Below are 22,868 nucleotides of genomic sequence, written 5' to 3' on the forward strand. Positions count from 1 at the left end.
GATTGCATTATCTGGTTGTTTTAACAAGGGAGAGAACAGCAGGATTAAGTTTCACTGTATGACGTATGAAGGTTAAAAAAGTCAGTCGAAGATACTTATTAAAGGATGACAAATTTATAGCTATAGATTTTTTTTTTGCAACAGTTACAGACCTTCTTGAGAGGGGAGTATCTGGTGCACTTACTCACCAGCATGTGGCACTAATGGCACCATATTAAACACACCCCTCCACCCCCCAAAAAACATACCAACATCTGATTCTGCTTGTCACAGTGGAAAAACACACGACTTTCCCTTCTCATGAAGAGCCTGAGCTTGAAATGTATCAGATCACTGTCCATGCCTGTCTTGCTTTCTCAAAGTCTGACTCGTAGGGTTAGGTTTTGATAGGGTTGTGTTTTCTGGGTATGTTTTTTTGCACGGGTCAGTGAGTGGTTTAAATATATAGTCCATATTTGGGTAACTGAGTAAGAAGTATCTTCACTGGTCCTTTAAAACTGTAAACACATTTTTGAGATGTGCACGACTTTGTTCTTCAAGGTTTCTTCTCTTAAACAGAGGACTTTATAACTTTGTAGACTGGATACAGAGTAGTACAATCTGCTTTCACGTTTGGGATAGAAAGAGGGTTGTCTCTCTCTCTCTCTTTCTCTCCCTCTCTCTCTCTTTCTCAACTCTTTCTCTCTCCCCCCTCTCTTTTAACTCCCCCCCTTCCCTCTCTACTTCTATCTCTCTCTCTCTCTCTCTCTCTGTTGTCCCCTCCCCTGGAATGTGACGTTTTGGGTGATTTCTTTTCCCTCCCACCTTAAAAGGGGGATGTCAGAGGAATTCTGCTGTGAAGGAGTGTTTTAAAAGAAACACGCAAGAAATTGAGGCTGACTGTAGGGGCTTTCAACCTCTCTTTCAGTCACTCTGTCCATCCCTGCTGTACAACTTTTCAACTTTTGAAACTTTAGTGTTTATTCTCAGATAAACAAGAAACCGTAAAGACAAACATTTTTACTAGACCAATTTCGAAATCCTTTTTTGATTTGTTTTGTTTTACATTTGTGTGAAGCAATCTCACATCCAGCCATCTGTTGTGCAGACAAAGCCATTTTTGCGTTTCTTCCAAGTGCTTGTTTTTAAACCTGTATAGGGTCTCAATTTTGCCTTTCCCAAGGGAGCTAAAGGACTTCTCCTGCACTATTGGAACGTTTCTGGACCCCAGGTGAGACCCATCTCTATCTCCTGTTCAGCGTCCGCAGCATCAGAGATGAGGATGCGTGGGGACCTGCTGGCTCTCCTGGCTTCCCTGCTGGCTCTCTGCTGGATCGCTGCCGGCGTCGCGGAGGAGCAGACAGACGAGAAGTTGGCCAAACGAGCACTGATTCAGCATAATGAGCAGCCGGCCGCAGGGATGCAAAGGAGACGGGATGGCAGGTCTCTGATGGATGACCTGACTTTTGAGGTGGATGCCATCAAACACCACCCAAGGGCCAGGAGATCCCCACAGGAGGAGCCTGCAGGTGAAGTTACTGCAGGTGAAGTGTCGTTACTGCTGAAGTTCACCTTCAAATAAGCCTAAATGTTCAACAGACAGGGCATTTTATAACACTCAGCAGTAATCCTAACATAATCTGAAATTACAATACAGTATAAACTGCAAAAGTGCAAAGAGTACACATTTTACCATCAAAATACCATAATTATAACAATAGACTGAACAAATCATATCCTTCAGTCTTTCGTGTATTTCAATTTTATTTGCCTGTGCCAAAAAAGGTTGTAGCATTGTGTGGTCTTTGCGTTTCCATGACAGTGGTGAGAGTCACTGGTAGTGAGGCCTAGATGCACAGCTGTACTCCGTCAGAGCAGCCAGTCTGGGACCAGCCATGTCTTATCAGTGTGGTCATAGTGATTCAGCCCAGTCACACTACACCACACTGACTGAGTTTCTCCCTCCTCCTCTATCTGTTAAAACGTGTTCCAGACGGACTAACAGCACGGCGGCAGTGACCACATTTGGAAAAGAAATCAGTGTTTGGTACTGAAGTAGTGAAATGGAAAACACAGCTGCCCGCTAGACAGGAGTACGGGAATACTACACACACAAAATGTGATCCCCTACCTCTACCACCCCTCTCTACCTCTCCCTCTTCCTTGCAGTAATGAAGGAGGAGATTGTGGTTTCAAGCTGCAAAGTAAGGAGGGCTACGCAGACAAAACATTTGGTTTGCATTGAAATGCATACAGCTATCAGAGTTTCTGTCTCCAGTCAGAGGATTGCAAAATTGCTAGGTTTGAAGACAACACTTTTAATTGTACCTTTGTTAAGAGTAGTTTATGGCTTGGTGGAAAAAAGAGATTCTGAGACAAAGTTGTGTGAGTAATTGTGTGGTATGTAGGCTATGGCAGGAGAGCATTAGTAATGATTCATTGGGGAAGAGATTCTTTGTAGGTTGTCTTCTCTTCCGAGCAGAGGAGGACGCATATGCCTCTGTGCCCTGGATTCTATTCAGAGGTGTAGATCCCCTCCTAACTCTTGTCAATCAAGCAAGAGTCATCATTTATAGTCATCAGTTTACTCCAAATACTTAGTCTATCTATGCAAATAACATGCCCATTGTCCATCAAACATATTCAAGAGAGTTTCATTTCATAGAGTTTATTTCAATGGAATTGTTGAAAAGCATTTCTCTGTCCAGTAAATCCAATACTCAGCTCTGTCTTATGTAACGTGCACTCGGTGAGTGTTGAAGTCTCTACCTCATCTGTTTGGTGCAATGTGTTATCTACCCCCCTTTCATTCTGAGCTTCACCCCTCCTCAAGCACACCACACTTTTAATACATTGCAGATGTTTCCCTCGCACCACTTATCAAAACAGATGAAAATGAGGAAAAAACAGTCTTAATGGGTCCAAGGTGTTGTAATATCGCAGAACAAGAGGCAGATGTTTGTGTACGAATGACATATTTTGGCACTCAAGAACTTCTGGTGCTGGGTGTGCGTTAAGAGCATGTAGTAACATTGGTGTCTGGGTTTTTAAGGCTGCCCAGACCAATAAAATGTTCCACACTCTGAAGCAAGTTAAATTCTCTGTGACTGCGAGGCGGGGGATGAAACAACGTTAGGCTAGAAGCACCCCTTTCCTTGAGGAGGGGGGGGGGGGGGGGGGGGGGGGGGGGGGCAAAGGAGCAGTTGAGCTCCCCTGGACAACACAGGTGAATTTGGATTTCAGTGTTATCAGTTGACTTCATTTGTGGACGAGAACGCTTAGGGAATTCATGCAACCCTCCACTCCACTGTGTGTTTTTTTGTTACAGCTTATGTGTACATTATTGGCAGTAAATGCAACTATGGTTAAAACTATGAATTTTAACACATTTAAATGCTTTAATTCACTTGACAAATATTGTCTTGCCTTTTAAACAGAACGTTTCGTTAGAAGAACTCAAAACAAATTTCAGGTCAAAAAGGATTTCAAAAACATCATACCTTACATTTAAATTATATTATAAGCAATACACTTGAAGTCACAAAGTTACACAATAGCTAGTTAGAATCGATGGCACATTCATACTTAGATAACCTGACGGATTCAATTTAAAGATTTAAATTCAAAGCTGGTGGTACATTCAAGCCATTTTACTTGACCGCAGCACATAGTTGCAGATTGCACAGACTTTGCTTGGCCTGAGTGGTCCACTGGCCAACACCGGCTCTGTCTGAACATGAAGGTAACCCAGCGTTAGTGTGCCTGTCACAGTTTCCATGTGCCATGAGAGAGTTCAGTGAGATGCAACAAAGGGATCTGTGTGTTGAGTGTAGTCTCTGTGTGTAAAACTGTGTGACTTGTTTGAAGGCAGACAGCATCAGAACTCTGCTGAAGGCGCTGACGTGCTTGAACCATTGCCTAATGAAACACAGGTCTGAGAAGGTCACGGGCAAGCTGTACAGTGCGTTCCATAAGGGTTCAACAACACATTTATAAACCTTGAAACACAGAAACGTTTCTTCATGCAGTGGTTGAAACTAATGAAGTCAAGAGTAAAATCCCAAACCAATTATTTTTAGGAGCATGTTTAATACATAAAGAGAGACAGCTAAGCTTTTTGTAGAAATAACTTAATGGACCATAAGCCACACCATATGAAACATAATGTATATGTTGCAGTATGCTGTACACAATTTAATTGGAGTGACAGACATTACAGAAAGTATCATTGTTTTCTTATGTTTCTTGACTGTTACATTCTTCATCTACTCTTCCAGAAAAGCCAAAAAAGGAGAAAGAGGCCAAGGTGAAGAAGCCAAAAGCGCCCAAGCCAACCAAAAAGCCAAAAGCACCCAAGCCAACCAAAAAACCAAAAGCACCCAAGCCAACCAAGAAACCAAAAGCGCCCAAGCCAACCAAGAAACCAAAACCCACCAAGAAGCCCAAGGCTCCAAAGTCCAGTCCAAAACCCAAGCCAAAGGAAGACAAGCCCACACCCAGAACACCTACAATGGAGGAGGAAGAGGAGTCAATAATTCGAGAGCTTGGCTGGGACGATCGTAAGTACACATTTGAGCAGCTGCAGCCATGTTCACCATTTTGCTCATGTTCGTCAGTTGGGAATCACTGTGTGAATGAAGAATTTGACAATACGCCTCTAGGTCTGTCCCCGGGGCTCACCTGACCCAATTGGCAAACTATTTCATTAGGAGGCTGGTTGTCTCTTCAGCTCAAGTGTTGTTAACTTAAAGTTTATTGGTGCAATCGTAGCAATAATGTCACTGTGCTTTGGGGATTTAAAATGAGGTATGGGGATGTTTACACAAGAGAGTTCTGTTGTTAGGCAGTTAAAAGGGGCGATAAATCAAAAGCTTTTGAAGTGAAGATGCATGCTATGAAAGTAGAGTAAGCCCAACTATGGAATATACTGGTAATGCTACCATTCCGTGCAACACAACTGCAACACTTAAAAACTCAAACCTTAACTGAAGGATTTTTACATAATAGCAGTGTAACCAACTGTGACATGTCATATAGTCATCAGACACAGACTCAAATGATGAATATGGGTGAGTGAGAAACTCTGTTTTTATCCTCTTGTAGTGTTCCACACTGCTCCCCCAGAGAAGACTGATAAGAAGCCACCTATTTATCCAGACCATGGTAAGAATGCCACAGGTCTTACCTATACTTCTGGATCTCATTTGACACTCTCCCATGATTGAAACAGGAAAGATGGAGAAGGATTGGTCATGACCTTTGATCTTTGGCTTCCCTATGTGAACAACCCTTTCCAGTTAGGATTGAATGCAGTGTTTTCTTTTACATTAAAAAAAAATCCGTTCATAGCTATCTCCCATTTTAAACTATGAGCACTAACTCAAGGCAAATTATAGAAACCTACCAGAAAACCTGGTTGAGGCAAAAGATGAATCAAAAGATAGATACATAGAAAGATAGATAGATAGATGGATAGATTATTAATCCCAAGGGAAATGTAGGTCAAAAAAGCACATCTACAGCTCACTGCAGGTAGAAGAGAGATCAGATCTTGTGGAGGGGGGTTGCTTGAGACCATGCTGGGTTCGGATTCTCTTTGATCCACACTTTGCCCTCTCATTTTCACCCTTACAATTGAAAAAGTTGAAGGTGGGGACAGACTGGCCCTGTCAGCAAAGAAATCCTTCACACAGCAGGGTGATGGCGACTGGAAGGCCAGACATCAGGTTCATTTCTAAAGATGTTCCTCTTGAACATGGAAAGACACAGAAAAACACACGAAATGGTCACATGTTTATCCTGTGTTTTAGGTGAAATCTCTTTTAGAGCACACATGAAAGCACCAAGAACTTCAACAGTGCTACATCTACATTTGTGCTTTTCGTCAGTTAATTTTGACCTGAACGATGTGCTAATGAATAAGAATGATGTTCCTCAAAGATTTTACCGTAAGGAAAGTAAAGCAAGTAAACAGTCACTATTGTTCCCAAGACACTCCAATATGTTGTTTCAGATGAGGTAACAGAGCCTGACCTATGGCCTAGAGGCAAGGAGGAAACCACCACAGAGGACCCAAGCATATATTTACCTATACCAGGTAAATGGTACTCACTAAGAGCCAACGACATTGTGTATTTTTAAAAAAAAAATATTTCTGACATAATATTTATATATATTTTAGAGACTTATACTTTAGAGATGTAAGTTGAACAGGTAGGAAGGTCATGTAGGATGTATGATATGATTTGCTGCATCACTTGCTTGTACCTTAAAGCAACATTATGTAACAAATTTACCTTAAAAAAACTTCTTCAAAATAACTTTGGAGGTACACTGACTTGTGATACCGAGAATGGCGTTTGTGCCACTGCCACAGCACGGCAGGTACACCTGGTATTGCACAACGTAACTTTGCTGGACAGGGCGCGACAACTCTAGCAAATGCTTTATGCTTTATGGCACCAACTCACACAACAACAAATAGACCCATCTGCTTGCTTTAAAAAGAAGCTAGCGCAGCATTCTCTGTATGGAAATCATGGTAGAGGCGACAAAGAAACCAAGAAAGACGTTAAGTAAGATAAAAAGAGACAGTAACCGAGCAAAAGCCAGAACAAGATGATGGCTTTTACTTGTTGGCTAAAAGAGGCAGAAGGATGCAAGTCAGATGCTGAGCTGGCCTTGTTTCTGTTAGACCTGCCAGTAATAACGTATTAGCTGTCTTGCTGTCTTGTGTTGTGCTTGCTTGATGTTTGGCTGTGTTCGGAAAATTGTCAACTCGCAAGTTTTTCATCATAAACATCCCTGCCAATGTTATAAATGAAAGAATGCAACTTGGCTGTAACCTTATCTGTGTCATGCAGATAAGTGTCTGTGTCTCACAGAGATTTTTAGTTCACCAGATGCCCAAAATCATTAACCTCAATAAATTCAAAAAGTTTGATCAGTCGTTGACAATCTCATGCCAAATATGCCTGGGAATTTTGCAACCTCCAAAACCGAACACAGCAACCTTGAAATAAATTACACTGTCCAACATATATTATGCACAATATATGCCTTTATCATGTTGTCAACAACATTTGTATAAGGTTACACATACTCCACATTCAAATTATTATTATTTTTTTTTTTTTTTATATTTTGCAGAGTCATATTTGTGTAAAATCTTGTAATACTCTACAGTCAACATGCTTCTTTGGCTTCTGGCGTTGTTCCATATCCTTCAGCTTGTCGACAAACTGTCCATAAGGGGGTCTGAAAGCGCGATTTGTAGTTACGACAGTAGTGTAAAAGTGAACTACACTCCGCAATTTTAGGGGGAGCTCAGTAGCAAAAAATACCAATTCTTGCATAATGGGGCTTTAAGCTTGTTAAAAGTACAACTTTGTAACCTGTCAGCAATGATGTTTTACCTGTTTCTGACAACTGTATCCATGGGTACAGAAATGATACCCCTATTTCTCTGTGTGTAACGTGTGATTTTAAAGGAACTGTGGTAAAATTAATTCTAATAGATAGGACACTCTTTGACCATTTAAAGATCAAGATCAGCACTTTATCATGCATTAAAAGCCAACAGTTAGACAAATAATGAACAACCATGACTGACTCTTTGTGTCACTGCAGAATCATAAATGAAAATGATGATTGAGTGCGATGTAGGTCTCTTTATGCCAAACACTTATTCATTATGTTTTCCCTCTAGAGGAGACCGTAGCCCCATCAGTTGTTGTTCCTTGGTATGAGGAGTACGACTATGTTGACCGTATGTGCATTCAGTATCATTGTATAATTCAGTCAATTTGATTCAATCATATACAATCAAACCTTAAATATTTTCATTATTGTCTGGAATTTTAAATGTGTCGTTAAAGGTTTGCTCTCATTTCAACAGTGGCTACAAAGAAACTGGAGGAGGAGACGGAGAAGGCACGGAAGGAGAAGGAGGAAAGAGGTTTTAAATCACTTTAAATCCGTCCGTCAGGCAGAAAAGAAAAAGCCTTAACACCACACTTCTTTTTTTACGGCTCCCATAACTGTAACCTTGAGTGGTTTCACCTCTGTTCCTCAGAGAGTCTGTGTCATTGTGGAGCACAGTGGTGTGGTCATTTCGAGGCTCCTTGACTCATATTATGGGCTGCTCTGTCACGTTGGGACCACATGGCGCTGTGGGCTTTGTTTACACAGCTACAGTGGGAGAGGCTATGAGGAGAGGATTAAGGGGTTAGAATGACCCACTGGGATTTTGGATGGATCGGCTATGTGGGACATACGGGAAACTAGAGGAAATGTCTGGTTTGGTGGAGATCCCGGCAGAAAGTTGAGGGAAAGGGGGTGGCTGGGGTTTGGGGAGTGGGGGTGGTCGAACTGGTCCACTTGCAGGGCCAAATAAAGGGAGGAAATCAACAGAAGTAATGAAACCAGCTGTTGCCACGTAGCAATACCTTCCAGAAACCATAGAAAGGGGAGTATAATTCGGGGCACCTTGGTGCTGTTCTGATTTGTACTCTGATTTTACCACTGCTATTAATAGGACTGTATCATCCCTTTTACCATTACTATAATGTTACCTCCTATCTTATTCGTAGTTTAAAAGTAGGTACTCTATAATTCAGTATTATTTCATCAACAGCACTGTTCAACAATGATATATAGCTCAACAACGGAATGTAATACTGGATGGAATCTGCAGCCTATTTGTTGTTGTTTTTTTTATGGATGTTAAGCGTTTGATTACATTTGGTCATGCATTTAACTGGAAAAGAGATCATGGAAATTGTCTGCATATTAGAAGTGTAAAGTTATGTGGACACTTGCAAACCATAAAAACTCAATTTTCTTTTTTCTCTTTCTCTCTCTCTCTGCTCACCAGCTGAAAAACAGAGGAAGAAGTGGGAGGAGGAGGAAGAGGAGAGAAGAAAGCAGACCCCCGTCTATGTCGAACCAAAGAGTAATGCTCTTAAAATGGCAAATGGCCTCTTTTTATCTTTACTGCTGTGGGTTTTTCCTCCTTCTCCAAACATAGCAACATGGGTCCTTTCACTTTACAAGTAATCCACTGCCCCATTTTGCACATACCTTTTGTACTATTCAGGAATTTCAGCAATATTTTACCCAACTCTCCAGCAGCTTGGCTCGAGAAAAGTTCATTTGTTTCTGGCAATCCTTTCTAAAGAATTCCACAGGACTCCAAGCAACCCAAGCAATGCAACTCCACATTTATTTTCCACTAGCAGAGGAGCCTTTGGATTAGATTACCGGACTTGGAGTCTTACCGCAGAGAACTGTTTTTTGGAACAAGCTGACTCACAATTGGCTCATGCTCCATTCAACTGTCTACTGCGACTTTAACTCATGTTGCTCCAGAGGCAAACTCAAACTACTACAAACTTCTGCAATATCCTTGTTTTCCTGATTGCATATAAGACTCTACACGCAAACGTATAAACATATACAGTATATACACCTATTAATACCAGCACACATGTAAAGCACAAGACAAAATAATTAAGCTGAGTAACAAACACTTGACACATTCACACTCAGAAAAGGTGTTGTGATAATGCTGGTGATTTCCTTCTCCATCCCAGAATGCCCTCCTCTTGGCCTGGAGTCGCATAGAGTGGAGGATGACCAGCTCTTGGCCTCTTCCATGTCACACTATGGCTTTTCTGCCCAGAGGGGCCGCCTCAATATGCAGGTTTGTCAGATTACTCACAGAACAGTAAATCCTCAGAAACTAACAAAACACAGCTCACGAGGACTGACAAATCTATATACCTATGATTTTGGTCAGTGGTTTATTGTGATTAGGTCAAAACACAGGCCAAGGATATGCACATTGTGTCTGTCACATTGCACAGCTTGTCATTGTGTGTGTGTGTGTGTGTGTGTGTGTGTTCACTCTGAAGAGCTCAAGCGATGAGGAGGAAACGGCGTATGGCGGGGCCTGGTGTGCCGACCAGGATGAGAAGAATCACTGGTTCCAGATGGACGCCAGGAAGGAGGTGGAGTTCACTGGGGTCATCACCCAGGGCAGGAACTCTGACATACAGTATGGAGTACCTCTGTTCTCTCACATGCCACGTGCTGAATGGAGCGCTACTTTACTTTATTTTTATTTATATTATTACAGTGTCAGAGGAGCATGGAGCTAACCCATATTTTTATGTGACTGAAACTGAAAGCCCCCAACAGCCATTATAAAAGCTTGATTGATATTTTCATCTCTTTAATTATTTTGACTGAAATTCCTTCTACAGATAAGATTGACAAATTTCCTTCTAAACAGACATTTTTTTCTCTCTTTTCCATTTAGTGAGGATTTTGTATCTTCATTCTTTGTGGCCTTCAGCAACGATACTCGGGAATGGACAGTGCTTCATGATGGTTATGCAGAATGGGTAGGCTTAGAAACCATAAACAATATCAATTCATCTATGTAGTTAATTAACATCACATTTATTGCCACTCATTTTGGCCAGTCCAACCTAGCAGCATTTGTCACAGTGCACAACCCGGACATCAGTCCCTAGTTTACTGACAAAGCTTCAGGACACTCAAGGAGTCAAACCTTCTGTTGATTCGCTCTGTACCCCTTTCTCCCCTCTCAGCTTTTCTATGGGAACGTGGATAAAGACACTCCAGTTTTGACTCAGTTTGCCTGGCCTGTGGTGGCTCGCTATCTCCGCATCTTACCACAGAGCTGGAACAGCAGCCTCTGCATGCGTTTGGAGGTGATGGGCTGCCCTCTGCCTAGTAAGGACTACTGCTTCCTTCTTTGCTCATAGGAGGAAAATGGAATTTAATTAAATATTTGTTATCAATGCAATCACTTTGCACATACATTGTAAATGTATGTGGTATCTAAAAGTATATCAGAGCACCACAGGAGCTAAGGAACATATTGTCTTTTCCAACAGAGAGCTACGCAAGTGAGAATGAGGTTGTCCACACAGATGACTTGGACTTCAGACACCACAACTACAAGGACATGAGGCAGGTGAGGCCTTCACTCCACAAGTCATGACAAGTGCAAAATTACCATATCGCCCAGGCAAATCTAGGAGATCTGGGGCATACATATTTTCTTCTTTGCACGACTTGATATCTGGGTTTTCTTCCTTCTTGCAGCTGATGAAAGTGGTGAATGAGGAGTGTCCCAACGTCACAAGAATTTATAACATTGGCAAAAGCTCCCAGGGCCTGAAGATGTACGCGATGGAGATATCTGACAACCCAGGGGAACATGAAACAGGTTTACTGCATCCACACGATGATATGGTGGATCTCGTAAGCCTCAACCCGAGATGTGGTTGATTATGTGATTTAGTGCGTAAAACGTCTCTTTCTCACCCTGTCTCTGTTCACCTCCAGGTGAACCTGAGTTTAGGTACACAGCAGGTCTCCATGGAAATGAGGTTCTGGGTCGGGAGCTGATCTTACTGCTGATGCAGTTTCTCTGCAAGGAGTATAACGATGACAACCCCAGAGTGCGCCACCTAGTGGAGGGAGTGCGCATTCATCTGGTGCCCTCACTTAACCCTGATGCTTATGAGCTGGCCTATGAGATGGTATGGCTCTCTTTGAGACTTAAGATCTCACTGCAGAAAACTAATTAAGCTTTCAGGTAGCAAAGATAGTGTTGTGGCTCTTAGAAAGAAAAACTGACCACATGCTATAAAATGAATATCATTGAACCATGAGTTCAGTGCTTTTTACACAGTGTCAACAGAATGTAACAGTGTTATTTAACTTGCCATCCAAAAAAAAGATACAAAAGGTCTTCTTTTTGAATTTCGTTTTGAAAATGCTCTTGGCAGAAATGTTGTTTTTTCAGCAGTGTTTGCTTACTGTTTTTGTAACAGTTTCTGATGTTATTGTGTTCCTTTGAATTGATAGGTTATATATTTTTCCTCCTCAGGGTTCTGAGATGGGTAATTGGGTCTTAGGGCACTGGACAGAAGAAGGCTATGACATCTTCCAGAACTTTCCAGACCTAAATAGTGTTCTGTGGGGGGCTGAGGATCGAGGCTGGGTTCCTCGCCTTGTGCCCAACCACCACATTCCGCTACCAGAGAACTTCCTCTCATCTAATGGTTCGGTAGGTAGGCTATGCACAACAATAGAGTTGAAATAAGCTTTTAAGACCAGTTTTCAGCAGAACGATACCTTACATATCGTACAAGGCCAGTGCCTATCTAATCCGTAAGTAGAACTGGTCATAGCCTGATTGCTCTTGCTATAATTGACCTTTGCATATCTTAATAGATTTGGATGGATTTTTGTCGATAAGGATTCTCTAATGTATAATAAATGTCTGTATTACAGACATTATAATATCATGGATATTCATAAAAGCCTGTGCACATCTTCTCAGGCAGCTGTGGAGACCCGTGCCATAATTACATGGATGGAACGGACCCCTTTCGTGCTGGGGGCAAACTTTCAGGGTGGAGAGAAGGTTGTGACATACCCCTTTGACATGCAGCGCCCCCCCAGGGGCTTTGGGCAGGGTGGCAGAGGGGGCCGACACCCGCCAGGCATGGGCCACGAGATGAATGAGGAGACGTGGGCACGGATCCAGAGACAGAACGAGGGTGCGTTGAGGGAGACGGCGGACGAGACAATGTTCCGCTGGCTGGCCTCAACCTACGCCCACAGCCACCTGACCATGACCGAGACACAGCGTGGCTCCTGCCATGCAGATGACTTCAGCGGCGGACAGGGCTTCATCAACCAAGCCAGCTGGAAGCCAGTCGTAGGCAGTGAGTTTTGGAAGCAGTGGGTTACAAAATGTGACACCAAGACATGGGAACAAAATAAACAGTTGATTCTTGCATTTTCACATTTTCTTAATGAAGCTTTGTTACAGCTGGATAGTTATCACACACTGACAGATTTAAGATCACAGTAATGTCATTGCTGTTTCCGCAGGCATGAATGACTTCAGCTACCTGCACACAAACTGTTTTGAGATTTCCGTCTTTCTGGGCTGTGATAAATTCCCCCATGAGAGCGAGCTGCCTCAGGAATGGGAGAACAACAGAGAGTCTCTTCTGGCCTTCATAGAGCAGGTAAGCAAATACAACACTAAATACAATTACATTACATTTTGTACACGTACAAAAATATTTGTTTAGATTTGAATGATGAATGTAATTTCACTTCCATGAATATGAAGTATAAAAAATGCCACAAAACTATTTTGCCAATTTATGTTTACTACATTGTGATCAAATATGATTCGCAATCTAGGCCCATTGTATTATTTTAAGTCTAATATATGCTTGTCATTTTTGTTTCAACTACTTGTGCACCTTTCTTCACTATTTACAGGAATGTTGTTTTAAAGTTGGTCTGGATTATGGTTCTGATACAGCTTTTTAATCATCTCAGTTACAAAGAAATGTGTGCAATATTAAACCAGACAAAACAAGAGAGTTCAGAGATGTGTCGATAATGGTTCTTCATAGGAAAGACTGTGCTCAGCGCAGCTGAATTTCTACGTACCGGAAGTACTGTCAACAGAGCGATAACAATACGCAGGCACCACCTAAGAAGTTACCAGCAGATGACAAACAGACCAAAGATTCACACAGATCAAAGATTCCTGTTTTTAGGAATGTGAAACTGAAGAACAAAAAAACATTCCTTTGATTGAGTTCACGTTCCTGTTTACAACATGATTTCCTTCCTCAGGTACACCGTGGCATAAAGGGAGTGGTGAGAGATAAGTTTGGAAACCCCTTAGCGAATGCCACTATTTCAGTGGAAGGGATCAGGCATGACGTGAAGACAGGTAGGGCTGCTATCTGTGTGGCAATTATATCTCTCAGTTATGGAATATGTCAACAGTGTGGTGTCTATCAAGAGAATGTTTAGAGGGACCTCTGTGTTATATATATAATTGTAACCTGTGACAAATGTAATTTTAATGCACCAGTTTGCAGAGCTACATCTCCTTGACAGAATGACAGTGCTGCACTTAGAACAGCTAAATGCAAAAAATACCATTCTCAGCCAAAAAACAACAAAACTCAGTAAACACATGGTTCCTCCACATTTCATGAAATCACCATGTCCCTTCACAAGTTACAAGTACACAAAAGAGGCCCTTGTTCCCTACGATTAAATTAACTTAAGTTGAATACTTTCAGTTAACAACTCTCAAAAACAATCCAAAATAAACTTTCCAAAGACCTTAACGGCTCTAAAAAACTTTAGCCTTGTATAAATGTGACTGGGCGGCTATTTGCATGAATGTAAACAATTCCAAGAAAAGAAAAATATGCACACCATGATTGTTTGGCGTTATTGTTTTCCATCCTAGCTGCCATGGGGGACTACTGGCGACTGTTGAATCCGGGTGAGTACCGTGTGACAGCTCGGGCCGATGGCTTCACCCAGCAGACACGTCTCTGCCTGGTGGGCTACGAGAAGTCTGCCACCCCCTGCAGCTTTGCTCTGGCCAAATCCAACTGGGACCGCATCAAACAGATCATGGCCACCAACGGCAACAGGCCCATCCGACTGATACCAAAGCCGGCACCTAAGCCAACAGTCAGTGTAGACGCCAGCGAGGGCCACAACAGGGTCACAGGGGCCGAGGAGGTGGCACCCACACCCTCACAGTCCGAACGTCTCCGCCGTCTGCGCATAATGCGTCTGCGCAGGCTGCGTCAGCAGAGGGTCAGGGGTGGGGGCAGGTACACAGCGCCCACCACCACCGCAACAACCACCACACTGCCGCCAACCACCACAGAGCCAGTAACAGAGACCACCACATCCTGGTATGACTCTTGGTTTGAGTTAGACAACATCTCAACTACTGCCACTCCCATCGAGACGGAACTCTTCGAGCCTGAGGCCACTGTTGATGACACCTTTGAGTACAGTATAGATGAGTATTAAGCCACTCTGATAATGTAAAATAACTCCCCATGGCCCAAAGCATTCTCTAATACTGTAACTAGTTTAGTATTAAAGAGCTTATGATAGAAAACGTTCTCTCTGCTGCGCAAAGAGGTTCTAGTACATACACAATTAACTTAATGGTGGGAGGGACTGTCTTGTTTTTATCGTTTAAGATATGCCTGAATCAGTTGATATGCCACATTTCACTTCCTTTACATTCCACTCTGACAAATGTATACAACCAAATTGTTCTGTTTCCATTGTGTCTATCTTTTCTCTTGGGCATTTATTTTTTTCAAATAAAGAGACAAAAATAAAATTGTTTGGTATCCAGTCCTTTAACATTTGTGGGTCAAATTAATTTGTACATTTTATATATTATTTATGTAAAAACACCATGCTGACAAGATGACTCTTACTGGCATAATATAATGACTTAGAGACATAGCCTGTGTTTTAGGCCTACATATTGAGCAGTATCAGTACAAGTCCAATCAAATGGACTTCTTTTTTGAGTGAGAAGCACTGACAGAGAATAACAAGAGACATTGTGACCGCCCCGCCCTGTCAAAGTGGATTCCGTTCCTACTGACGAATTAAAGGCCAAGTGTTCGTATCCTGTGGTTTGTCTAGCTACATTGTCGCAACTATCATAGTAATACATTTTGCAAAATTGTGCATGCAGATTAAACATTTGATACGATTAGTTGCAGTGTATTTTTGTCCTTTTCTTTTGTGTTTATCTTTGACATAAAAAAAGGATGTTTAAAGGAAAGATTAATATGGCATGGGCTTGGCCAGATTAAGCTTTTACTTTGAAATATATAGTAGCCCGGAAGTGTGCTTGTGTGGACGTAGATAGATCCAAGATCCAACTAGGTTGCTTAAAAGTAAGCCAGCGAGGATAAGACAAGTTTCCTCATATTGGACAGTCTTACATTTTAAATGAGATTTTAAATAACTATTTGCTAGCTGACATACGTAGTTCATATATAAGGCATTTGTTCTAGTTTTTTAATTACATGTTTAAAGCTCTTTCGAGGGTAGAGAGGAATTTAGATTGTTAGCTAGCTAGCTAACACAGCCTGTCAGGTTACGCTAGTTTGAGGCTAGCTACCAGGCTTGCAGACTTGAAGGAATATTTGATTCTTCATTCGGCGTCACTTCAGGCAGCAAAGTTTTTGTTGGACACGGTGAAAGGGTAAGATGAAATGTCCCTTTACCTTGTTATAACAACACTAACATAAATGTACTAGGGCACAGACAACACTTTGAATAGTGCTTAGCTGGGTAACTAACACATCCAGACAGCTAGCTAGCTAATTAAGTTAGCCTCCGAGGTAGCCTGTTGCCCAGTATGTGACACGTCTATTCGAAGAAAGAGAAAGCTAATGCTCCTAGGATAAGTGAGACGAATAGATTACGCGAGTTGATATCTTCGTAATTACATAATCAGTTAATATAGTAACAACATTGTTTTTATGTACAACTTACAAGACAGCTGTAACAAGATTTCGCTATCAACACCGTGAAAGAAAGGTTGTGTGGCACAATTTCCTAGCATATTCCGTTGGGCGTTTTCTAACGTTACCATTTCTGGTTCATATTCACATTAATGACATTTTATGAGGTCAGATTTTTCACTGACGTTATGTCCATACGGTGCCATCTCACTTCTATGTCATGTCTATGTCTTAGTTTTATTAACAAAACATGTTCAATTTCTGCCGGTGAAATGACTGCAAGTTAGTCATGTGCTGGAAATGTTACAAACTTTGCCATGTTATCTGGCTCCCCAAAGAAATTGAATGAAAGTGAAACCAGCTAGTTGCAGATATGATTTAAGAGATGACTGAACCCTCCTCTGTCACAGGTCTTCGTCACCATGAAACTGTACAGTTTGAGTGTGTTACACAAGGGAGCCACAAAGTCTAACTTGCTGAAAGCAGCCTATGACCTGTCATCTTTCAGCTTCTTCCAGAGATCCAGGTGGGGAAACTGCAACACCTAACTGTATCAGTAATAATATAATAGTTTTTAAGCCTTAGTCTTTACTCAACTGTTATATAACCATACAATTTTGAACAGAAATGTCTAATGTGGCATCTTTTGTTCTCATGCTGTTGATCTAATTGTGTGTCCAGTGTGCAGGAGTTCATGACCTTTACCAGCGCACTGATTGTGGAACGGTCTAGTCTAGGAACTCGTGCATCTGTTAAAGAACAAGGTTAGTCTCACTGGGCCACTTGGCCGGTTGTCTGCTGAAAACATGTTTACTTGGAGGAGCTATGGTCTTAAAATGCTACTATATATATATATACCGTATATAGGCCCTTCTCTTTTCCCCCCATTAACATTCCTTTTTTTCCACCTAGAGTACCTGTGTCACGTATACGTGCGGAATGATTCTCTTGGTGCTGTAGTGATCGCTGACTGTGAATACCCATCCAGAGTGTGTTTCACTTTACTTGATAAGGTAGGTGTATGCCGAACGATAAAACAGGGTTATTTCTGCAACTGTTATGTACTTGTAATAACTGTAGCCTTGCCTAGACTAATCTTCTATACGTGCATTTCTTGACATGTGTTCTTCCAAAAACAGGAGGATAGATGACTACTGTTTGTAGTGAGTGTCAGTTCAACGTAAACCATGTGATACGGATTATGCTATATCCCATGCTTATTGAAAGGGACCTCTGTTAGCAGCAAGCTGCAAGTCTGTGGCTGCAGAGATGTAATCTCTGTGCTGTGGGCCTCTGTTGCAGGTACTGGACGATTTCTCAAGGCAAGTGGACCGCATTGACTGGCCTTCTGGTTCCCCGGCCTCCATTCCGTTCACTGCCTTGGATGGCTACCTGGCCAAATACCAGGTGACAATATATGTGTGGTTTAGCACAGCCATGCTGTAGTATGTAGTCACAATCAATACTTGGGGTTCAGGGATTGGGCACTAATTTTTCCCATTGAAAGATTCCGATACTTTTCTTCTTTATCAGGTTACAGTTTCTTTTAAACCACTGAAAGCCATCTTGTCCCTCAACCTTTTACGATTAGTCATTAGAGAGACAAACATCACTGGATTATGTACATATTTAACATAAATCTAGGTATTACGTTTTTCCCACAACCAATTGTTCCTAATATTTTCTGATTATTCTTTTCCTAGAATCCCAGAGAAGCTGATGCCATGACGAAAGTCCAAGCCGAACTAGATGAAACAAAAATTATTCTGGCAAGTTGTCATTAAAGAGAGTCACTAAATCCTCTAACTTCTGATCCCCACTCCATCCAAGAGAGTTTGGAGTTGGTGCTGTTCATTGGTATCAGATGTCTATGGTATTGGTCCACAAAGTTTCTATTGTCCTTCTTTCACAGCACAACACGATGGAGTCACTCCTGGAACGAGGAGAGAAGTTGGATGATTTGGTGCAAAAGTCGGAGCACTTGGGCAACCAGTCAAAAGCCTTCTACAAAACGGCAAGTGATTTTGCCCATTGTTGCTTTAGAATCATTCTTAGGGTTAAGGCTTCAATATTTTTTGCAGAACCATAGGAATTGTACGTGTCATTTAGTTAGGTATTGATTATAGTAAAAAAAAAAATGTACTCTGTGTCTCAGGTTCTCACTTAAACTAAGCATGGGTTCCCTCTCTTTTTTACTACAGGCAAGGAAACAGAACTCATGTTGTGAGGTGATGTGATGTCAGTGGGTGGTGTGACAGATCTGACTCCTCCCAGCCACCATTTTTCTTTCTATCTTTCTCTCTCTTCTTTCTCTCTCTCTCTCTCTCTCTCTCCTTGTCTGTCTCTGGCTGGGGCAGAAGCATTACAGCTCTCAGATGTCACAGAGGAAAGAGAGGAATATTGACAGGAAATGAAGACTTCTGGGGAGAGCCAATCAAAACAGTTCATAAGGGGTCAAACGGGGGCTGATTTCCCAGGTTGCACCACACATGTGCTGCTGCTGTCGTCTGGAGAGTTAGTTTAGGAGGCGGGAGTGCAGCCAGTGCAGTAACCTCAGGCTCTTCTTTCCCAACGGGCTGCACAGTGGAGTTCAGGTATCGCATAGAGAGAGGGGCCTGCGACCCCTCCCACCGTGCCTTACTTAAGATGGCCATTTGTTTTATGTGTACAATGCCCCCACATTTAGCATCTGCACAGATACATACAGGCACGTGTAGAAAGCTGACAGCCTTTATACAATGCCTAATGCTAAGAAGCAGTACTTCTTCTTGATGCATTTTGATAATAGGAAAGCTGATTGCCCCCCCCCCCCCCCTCCCTGTCACAACATTGTTCAGTGCAATCCTAAAAGTGCATTTCAACTCTAAGTGTAGTGTTGCTTTTATGTGGCTGTGTGATTGAGTCAAGCTCATGTTGTGATATTGACTGAGTCCGGTCATTTCTATTTCTTTTTTGGTATGTGTTGTTAGTGGCTGTACAGTGTGGGTGTGTGTGGCTATCAGTCTTAATGACCAAATTTGTAGACGGGACAGTCAACTGGAAAATCATGATATCTTAAGATGGACTGAAAGAGGGGCTTATGAAATATAACACAATAAACACGCTCTTATAACATCAGGTTTCTCTACATGTTCTGTTCTTTAAAAAACTGACAACATGCACTTCTTAAAGATGTCCTAATGGAAATGTATTTATTAATAAGTCACTCCACTCCATTTTTGCTGTGCACACATGAGTCTCATTATAGTAAGTATTTGGCACCAGGGTTCAGGGGTTAGTTGTGAAACCTATAGAATCACAGCAGTGTGTGTGTGTGGTCACATGATGAAATCAGTCCCCTCCCCCCTCATTTGATGTTAAAGCTGTTGTCTGTGCTCTGTTTGGATATGGATGATGTGTTTTAAGTGTCTATGGTTTAATCGGGCAAATCGGAATGCAGATGATATTGCGGCTCTTTGCCTGAACTGTTTTTGGGTTTTGAGTATTTGAGAGGTGCGTTGTCATTCCTCATCCAGTTTATCAGAGCTTGAGTAAGAAGGTAGGATGATTAGTGAAATGATTTTCATTGAGCAGACAACTTTGGGATGAATATTGGATGGGAGATTAACTTGCTTTTTAACATTTTTATTAATTCAGTTAGACCAGAACCGTAAGTGGAGGTGCTGAAAGTAAAACTTGAGTGTATACTTCATTCAACTGAAACCCAAGGCTGAGCCAGAGTACGAACTTTAGTGAAGTATATATTTCAAAGTACCGGTAATCTCATTATTGTGAACTTGAACTTTAATTTCACATTAAAAAGCTGTTCAGTTTAAATACAAAATTACTTGACCGTGGATAAGCTAACCTTCACGTCCAGGCCTGGTAAAACATGCCACTCTCCAACTGACTGACAATCCCCATTAGAGCCTGGGATATAAGTGTGATGGTAGAAACAGTTACCTTCTCGGTGCCAAGCTGTACACCGTCTCTACAACACAAGTTTTCCACGACATTAATTGTGGTTTGAACCGTCTTTTGCAAAGAACCAGCTTGGGGAGTTTAGATTTTTTTTTTTAGATACGTCTACAGGCATATATCAGCACCAAAGCATCACACCATTTACTCCACTCCATCAACACTGCAAAAGCCCTCAGATGTCTTGGGAGTGTCTTGCTCTTACACCTACAGCAAATAGTGGGTAAATTAGTGTCTATGTATGTGTGTACTCCTGTGTTTATGTACATCAATATGAAAAACAATGTCGAAGTATTTGAGCACAGGACTTGATGTTCTGATGTGGATGCAGTGCAGCAGGTGATTGTGTGCATGTGTGCTTTGGTGTATTTCTGTGTGTTAAACACAGGGTTAGGAATGTCCCCTACACCCATTGCTTCAGGGGGACCTTAAGAGGTGCCTTTTTTCTGTAATTTGCCAAATTTGATTGGGCCATTGCCACGCCACTCGAGCAGGGTAGCAATGTGATTGGAGCATTCCTGTGTGAGAGAGGTTCTAATGCTGCTTGTAGCACATTTCCTTAATGTTGTAATGATGTCTGATTGGACAGTTTTGCATAAAAACAAGCGAAAGATACACTCCAATGTACCGAACATTTATTGACTCATAAATGTTCATTCTCTGTTCTTTCATAATTTCTCCTTCGAACGGTGCAATATGAAGTTTTTGTTATAAAAAGTACAAATCCTTAGACCTACAACCATGATGTAGTTAGAAAGCACAATTAAAGGAAAATGTTCCTCAGTGTACCTTTGCATTCAGTGAAGCCAAGAATCATAAATGCATTAAGATATCACATATAATGTATTTTTTTGTAACGAAAACAAAAACCAAACAAACAAACAAAAAGCCTACATATTGCACCATAACAACATATGCTTCTGTCTGTGTTGCCTTATTTCAGTGGTGTTGTCATGAGCTCTGTTGGATGCTTGTAACACACATGCATCCTCAGACATGGTGTAAATCTGCAGTTATATTATCAGAATTGCCATTGTATATTTCACAGAAGTTACAAGGGACAATGAAAACAAAGTATTGAAAAATCATTGTATGTAATCATTATGTAACATTTTATTTGAACTTTTGGACTAATGACTAATTGTTTCTCCAAACAGACTTTGTGTTACTAATCTAAACTGTATCAATGATTGAACTTTGCCAATTATGCAAATGCTGTGTGGTGTGGTGTTTATCACTTCAAATTATACAGTCAGCACTTTGCCAAATTTGTTTTCAGTTCCTTATTACTCTTCATACACTTTTATTAAATAGTAATGTATAATTTAATCAAATGTATGATTAACCTACATTTGGCTTAAAGAGCCATAGCTTTTATTGCAGCGAAAGAATGCAATCTGAACTGTTACATAGAGGCCAATCCTGCCCTAAAGGTTATACAGAAGACATTGAGAAGTCACACCAATTAGGAGTATGGCCCTACCTCAACATTTTACAATTTTACAACTGTACACAAATATGGAAACATTGGTTTGGCCAGTGCTGTTGTATTGGATAAAACCGGCTTAGTAAGACAGTCACCTTTTGACCTGAAAATACAGGTATAAACTGTTTTAGAGTACATTTCCATACTCTGCCACTTTATCTGTGGAACTCCTAAAAAGTCAAGTTCATTCAAACACCCCTGGCGAACACTGTAAGTCACCGACCATTTAAGGGATATTAACAACTGTCTTTGTGTTTAACATGGTTTCAGAGGACAACTGGGTCTCTGTATACAGGAGGTGTTTGAGGAGGCTTGCCCCTTAAGCATTGCTGGAACCCGGGTCCCCTGCTCAGATAGTTCAGGTAGATGGCAGTGGTCTTGTAGGTCTAAGCAAACAAGTTGCTTCAAGCCACATAATTTCCACCAAGCGGCTTTATGACGTGGCTCCTGCACTGGCTTGGTTTTTTTTTGGATTTGAAGCGGAAATAATGGAAACACATTTTTTTTATGGAAACAGGGTGAAACAAAAGCTGAATTTGTGACTAAAGCTGATTTGAACTCTAAAAAGCAAAATGGAGCAGTTTAGCTGACTGCCGCATAACTGATCACCAAGGTCATCACTAATCAATCACTTAAAACAAATCCAACGTCGACTAAAAGCAGTGGGTCATGCTGTGCCACAGATAAAACAATGTGGTGTAACTACCTACATTATAATTTTCATTGTATGTTTCTAGTCTACCATTTCATCATTACAATCACTACCTTTTAGCTACAGTATAGTAATCAATCTAGATCCCTTATTTTATGAAATCATTTATTATATATATATGCTGTCAGAACCCAAGGTCAGTGATACTACCTGTTAGTGCACTTTCCACATCTGCCAACAGAGGAAGCTCTGTGCAAGACAAATGTAAGGGCAGTGCCAGGGTTGTCTTCCTTTTCATCACATTCACCTGCCACATTAAAACCATGCTCTAATAAGAATTATATTTAGAACATGACCTCATACAAGATTCCCAATACCTAATTGAGGCCCTGCTCGTCTGCGGTGATGAAGT

At 41.4% G+C, this 22,868-nt stretch overlaps 2 protein-coding genes across 2 annotated transcripts; both read left to right on the forward strand.

Moving 5' to 3' along the window:
• Positions 1-869: 869 nt before the first annotated feature.
• aebp1a (AE binding protein 1a) lies at positions 870-15,217 on the forward strand. The gene is made up of 19 exons (XM_080834446.1): positions 870-1,523; positions 4,257-4,538; positions 5,083-5,142; positions 5,993-6,076; positions 7,688-7,747; positions 7,877-7,936; positions 8,855-8,932; positions 9,573-9,682; positions 9,894-10,036; positions 10,301-10,385; positions 10,596-10,740; positions 10,905-10,984; positions 11,116-11,239; positions 11,359-11,555; positions 11,906-12,085; positions 12,362-12,749; positions 12,919-13,058; positions 13,684-13,783; positions 14,315-15,217. Exons 1-19 carry the CDS (start codon positions 1,256-1,258, stop codon positions 14,893-14,895), a joined length of 3,165 nt encoding a protein of 1,054 aa, XP_080690572.1. The 5' UTR covers positions 870-1,255; the 3' UTR covers positions 14,896-15,217.
• Positions 15,218-15,761: 544 nt separating this feature from the next.
• On the forward strand, positions 15,762-21,467 carry ykt6 (YKT6 v-SNARE homolog). The gene is made up of 8 exons (XM_080834518.1): positions 15,762-16,099; positions 16,772-16,887; positions 17,043-17,125; positions 17,274-17,374; positions 17,664-17,768; positions 18,065-18,130; positions 18,274-18,375; positions 18,563-21,467. Exons 2-8 carry the CDS (start codon positions 16,784-16,786, stop codon positions 18,596-18,598), a joined length of 597 nt encoding a protein of 198 aa, XP_080690644.1. The 5' UTR covers positions 15,762-16,099; positions 16,772-16,783; the 3' UTR covers positions 18,599-21,467.
• The last annotated feature ends 1,401 nt before the right edge of the window (positions 21,468-22,868 follow it).

The sequence above is a fragment of the Sprattus sprattus genome (genome assembly GCF_963457725.1).
Source record: "Sprattus sprattus genome assembly, chromosome: 3".
Lineage (NCBI taxonomy): Eukaryota > Metazoa > Chordata > Actinopteri > Clupeiformes > Clupeidae > Sprattus > Sprattus sprattus.

What these genes read in the sequence shown, in the direction of transcription:
- aebp1a (XM_080834446.1), top strand. Translation starts at nt 1,256, where the DNA reads ATGAGGATGCGTGGGGACCTGCTGGCTCTCCTGGCTTCCCTGCTGGCT. An exon ending in CTGGAAGCCAGTCGTAGGCA is followed by an intron (nt 12,750 to 12,918) that starts GTGAGTTTTGGA and finishes CTGTTTCCGCAG; the next exon opens with GCATGAATGACTTCAGCTAC. An exon ending in TTCTGGCCTTCATAGAGCAG is followed by an intron (nt 13,059 to 13,683) that starts GTAAGCAAATAC and finishes TTCCTTCCTCAG; the next exon opens with GTACACCGTGGCATAAAGGG.
- ykt6 (XM_080834518.1), top strand. Translation starts at nt 16,784, where the DNA reads ATGAAACTGTACAGTTTGAGTGTGTTACACAAGGGAGCCACAAAGTCT. An exon ending in AGCTTCTTCCAGAGATCCAG is followed by an intron (nt 16,888 to 17,042) that starts GTGGGGAAACTG and finishes TTGTGTGTCCAG; the next exon opens with TGTGCAGGAGTTCATGACCT. An exon ending in ATGAAACAAAAATTATTCTG is followed by an intron (nt 18,131 to 18,273) that starts GCAAGTTGTCAT and finishes CTTCTTTCACAG; the next exon opens with CACAACACGATGGAGTCACT.